General features: G+C 48.8%; 1 protein-coding gene across 1 annotated transcript in view; it reads left to right on the top strand.

The window, feature by feature from the left end:
* The first annotated feature begins 1,281 nt into the window (after positions 1-1,281).
* The window catches only part of OTUD4 (OTU deubiquitinase 4), a 46,820-nt gene continuing 44,017 nt past the window's right edge, over positions 1,282-4,084 (top strand). Inside the window, exon 1 of the mRNA XM_060654059.3 lies at positions 1,282-2,240. Within this exon, the coding sequence (XP_060510042.1) occupies positions 2,082-2,240 (159 nt within the window). The 5' untranslated portion in view covers positions 1,282-2,081. The remainder of the gene's footprint in view (positions 2,241-4,084) is intronic.

Genomic DNA, 4,084 nt, shown 5'->3' with positions numbered 1-4,084 from the left:
TGTTGCTTATAAAATTAATACTATAGAATCTATTCATTTTAAGAATTCAATACTTAAGCTTTACAGTTTAGATATTACTTTACTTTGAATTCCTCTATGGGTTTAAAAAGCAAGACATGTTAAAAAAAAAAAAAACTCGCGCCATGTTGTAAGTAGTAGCAAACTCGGTAATTATTTTTGAGTGAAATGAGAAATATATGCTATGTAAATATTTTTAAAGATAGGTTTAACTTCAATGGGTTTGACTTGAACCTGCATTTTTCTAAAACACTGCATTCCAAAAGTATTTCTCTACAAAATGTGTAAAATTTAATATTGGGACAAGAAAATTCATTTAGGTCACAATAACTTGTTATTACACAACTAGAGATAAAAATCTTTAAACATTAAGAATTCAAAATTCTAGAAGCTCCGAGGAAACCTAATACAGGCGTCATTAATGCTCACACCGAAAGTACTGAAAACAAATTTCTGAAACAGAATTTTCAGTAATTTGCGTTGGACTCTCACCATCTGGCCTGCCCTGCCCGTATCCGAGTTTGACTACATGTCTAAATCTAGAGTAACCCTACACTTTTCTCTTCTTCTCTCCCTTGTCCCCATAAGGCCTCAAGACTGGAGTAGAGTTTATGATTAACTGTGTATTTTGATAATTAGAACACCAAATGCGGTAGTATATTAGCACCGTGAAATTCTGGTGTCACAAAAACATATTGGATAAATTCTGGGTTCTAAAGCATAACGTGTCATTCAGCTTCTAAGAGTAAAAAGTTGAGTTGGAAGCCTCAAACACTGCTGGAACCCACGGCAAATCCAGCATGTTATCAAGCAATTACAAGATGGATTTTTGAAGAAAAAAATACTTTTTCTGACCAGTGACATCACTTTGTGCTGCGGAGTGCAGTTACAAAGGCAGGGTGAACACACTCTGTGGCAAAGACATCATCTTGCCATAGGGCAGGAGCTGTAGTCCTAATTTCTAAAAGGAATCGGCAGTCTACGGTTGATTTATGGACAGCCTGTGTCGTCCCGCACAGTGCCAGTTCCAGGAGACCTCGCCAATTAGCTCTCTTTTCTGCTTAAGCCGTTAAAGCCACCTCCATGGAAACGCCAGAAGAGGCCGGGGGGGAGGGGAGCAGACAGGTGCGCCCTCTGTTTGGGAATACACAAAGGGCCGACCTAGCCGCCGCGGTGTCCCTGGCAACTCCACGCAAGCAGGGCGCGCGCACTTCTCGCGGGCCCGCGGCGCAGTAGGCAGCTGGGCGGGCGGGGCTGCGCGCGCAGGTCGCCCCGCATCGGCTCGCGGACACCCTCGGCCTGCTCGCGGACGCGGTGCCCGGGAAGCGCGAAGCCGGCTCCCGGCAGCGGCGGCGCCCGCGCTGTAGGGACTTGTAGTCCGCGTGCCTCCCAGGCACCTCCCCCGGGTAGGACGGCCCGCGCGTCCCCACCCTCCGCAAGCCGACTTCCTGCCGCTGCCAAAACTACACCTCCCGGCGTCCTCTCCGCTGTGGGGCCGAAAGTGAAAACAAATTCTGGGCTGCGAGGGTGCTGCCCTCCGCCGGGCGCCCCCACCCGCTCTCCGCCCCTCCGGCGCCCTCCTGCGAGGTGGGGAAAGGAAAGGCCGCGTCTTTCTCTTTTGGCTTCCTCGGCTCCTAGGGTGGGGAGCGCGCGGGGGACGCAGGCCTCGCTTCCCCTGAGCCGGCCCCGCGCACGCGGGGTGCCGGGGGTTTCCTCGCCTCACCCCGGTCGGGACGAGGAAACTTGTGGGGGCGGCGACCCCCGGCTGTTTTCCTGAGCCGGGCAGCGACTTCTCACGTTCGGGGTTTCTTTAATTTGCCCCCGTTGCCGCCGGGCGCGTGGTCCCTCGGGAGGCGGCCGCGTGCGCACAGCCATGCATTAGGCAGGGCTCCCCTATGCGCGCGGGGAGCGCCGCCCGCTGCCTCGGGCCGCCGCCGCCTGCCGCCGCCCGCGGAGCCCGAGCCCGAGCCGCCGCCCCTCCTAGGCCGGGGCGTCGAGGAGCCGGCGGCGCGGCCATGTGGGGCTAGCCCGCGCCGCGCCTGGCCTGCAGTAGGACCGGCAACATGGAGGCGGCCGTCGGCGCTTCCGACGGCGTGGACCAGGGCGGCGCGGGGCCCCGCGAGGACGCGACGCCGATGGACGCCTATCTGCGGAAACTAGGCTTGTATCGGAAACTGGTCGCCAAGGACGGGTCGTGCCTGTTCCGAGCCGTGGCGGAGCAGGTAATGGGGTGGGGGACGGGGAAGGCTGGGTGGGAAAGAGGCGGCGGGCAGCTTTGCGGGCCGCCCACGTCCGGAGCAGCGCGTGGCCCGGCTGTCGTCACAGCGGTTCATTGTAACGCCGGAATGGGACACTTTCCTGGGTCTGGAAGCTGTAAATCGAAACTTAAAAACACATAAATTAACTGGGTGTGTTGTCCCTCTTGGTGTAGAGATAATGAGGACAACCTGTGAGGCCTGTTGAGCGCCTTGTTCGGTAGATTGATTGCCGGGGACTTGGCGAAATGATATTTTTCCATTCTGTTCCGCATTCACCTTCTCTCGGCTTTAGAAGCACAGCGTTCACACCAGTAAACCGGTGTTTACTAGAGGAGGTGGTGCACCCGGCATAACTCACTGAGCATTGTTTTTTCTCTACTGGACTTTGGAATGTGGGGGAGTCTAGCTCGTCGATGTCCGCTTGACTTCAGAGCGGAAAAATGTAGTTTGGGAAAGTCAGCCTTTTAAAAATATAACTGTTTTAAAGCAATTGTCTTGGAGTAGATTCCACCCTCTGTTAGACTCTACAAGGTTTACTAAAAATAATTTTCTTCTTAAAAGGCTGTTTTGGTGTTGGATGTTCTCTAGGCTCTTGACCGAATTTCCCCTGCTAATGGTCAAAATCACTTTCTAACAGGAAAATTTTTTTCTTTTATAAGAGAGTTTTTTCCATGTTACATAACAGTGTGTAGTTGGTATGCAGTCACCAAAACCCATCCTATATTGAAAAATAGCTGTCGAAATAGTTGGACAAAAGTTTCACATTACTGCCCTGGTGTGTATTTCATACCTTTCACAGTTTGCTTTCCTTCAGCTTAAGAGCTTTTCCTTCCTCTCTTCCCTTCCTGTGGAGTTTCTATGTTTCTGTTTTTCTCACCTTTTTTGAATGCTAAATAGTTTTCCAAAATTTCTACTTATGAATAAATGTTTTACTTAACATCTGTAGACTATTCTCATTTTTTTCAACTTCTGAGGGCCAGCTATGTTCCAGAGGCCCTTGTTTCCGCATCTGTATCATAAAAATTCTTTTTTCTAACATTGATTTAACTACATAAGCTTTGTATTATGTTGCTGGCATTGTCATTCAGACATTCTTTGTACAGCTCCCTAAATCCAGCTCTTTTTCAGTTCATTAGATTTCTCTCATTTTTAGAAATTTAGAATGTTTCAGTGTTGTGGGATATGTTCACACACTCCCACCCCAGTCTTTACTGTTAGTAAACAGTCTGTCCCATTTGTGAATTTTCTGGATCTCCATCTGCCTGCCTTCTTCTTCCTCACCCTCCCGTGGACTCCTCAGCACCTCTGGAAGCAGGGGAAAGGGGTGGAAGTGAATTCATCAGCCCTTATTTATACATAGTGTTAGCTCTAGCAAGAGATTGGTAAGGAAGGAGGTAGAAATGAATTGAAATATGGGAAGTATGGTGCTTATTTGGCGTTGGATTATCCAGATCCTAGTTTATATTGAAGTAGAAAACTGTGTGTAATTTCTATATTGTATGCCATAATTGGCAAACATGATTATACAGAAACCTCTCTTACTGAGGTGAGATCTCTATGTTTAGGTAGAAAGGGGCAAAAGCTAGTGTCAAGAACTCGTTACTCCTGTCATAGAACACATTTTATTGTATCTTGTAATAGGATTTAAATTAGATATAAGGAAATACCCCCCTTTGATTATGTGATTATGATTTTTAGTATACTGAGCTTAGAAAGCTTAATACCATGAATTTTGGGGGAAGCTCATTTCTTCACTACACGAGGATTAAGGGTGTAGCCTTCATGGCTAAAGGCAGAGTGCATGTGTG

The sequence above is a fragment of the Panthera onca genome, chromosome B1 (genome assembly GCF_046562875.1).
Source record: "Panthera onca isolate mPanOnc1 chromosome B1, mPanOnc1 haplotype 2, whole genome shotgun sequence".
Lineage (NCBI taxonomy): Eukaryota > Metazoa > Chordata > Mammalia > Carnivora > Felidae > Panthera > Panthera onca.
The sequence above is the reverse complement of the archived record's forward strand: the minus strand, read 5'-3'. Positions and strand labels throughout refer to the sequence as shown.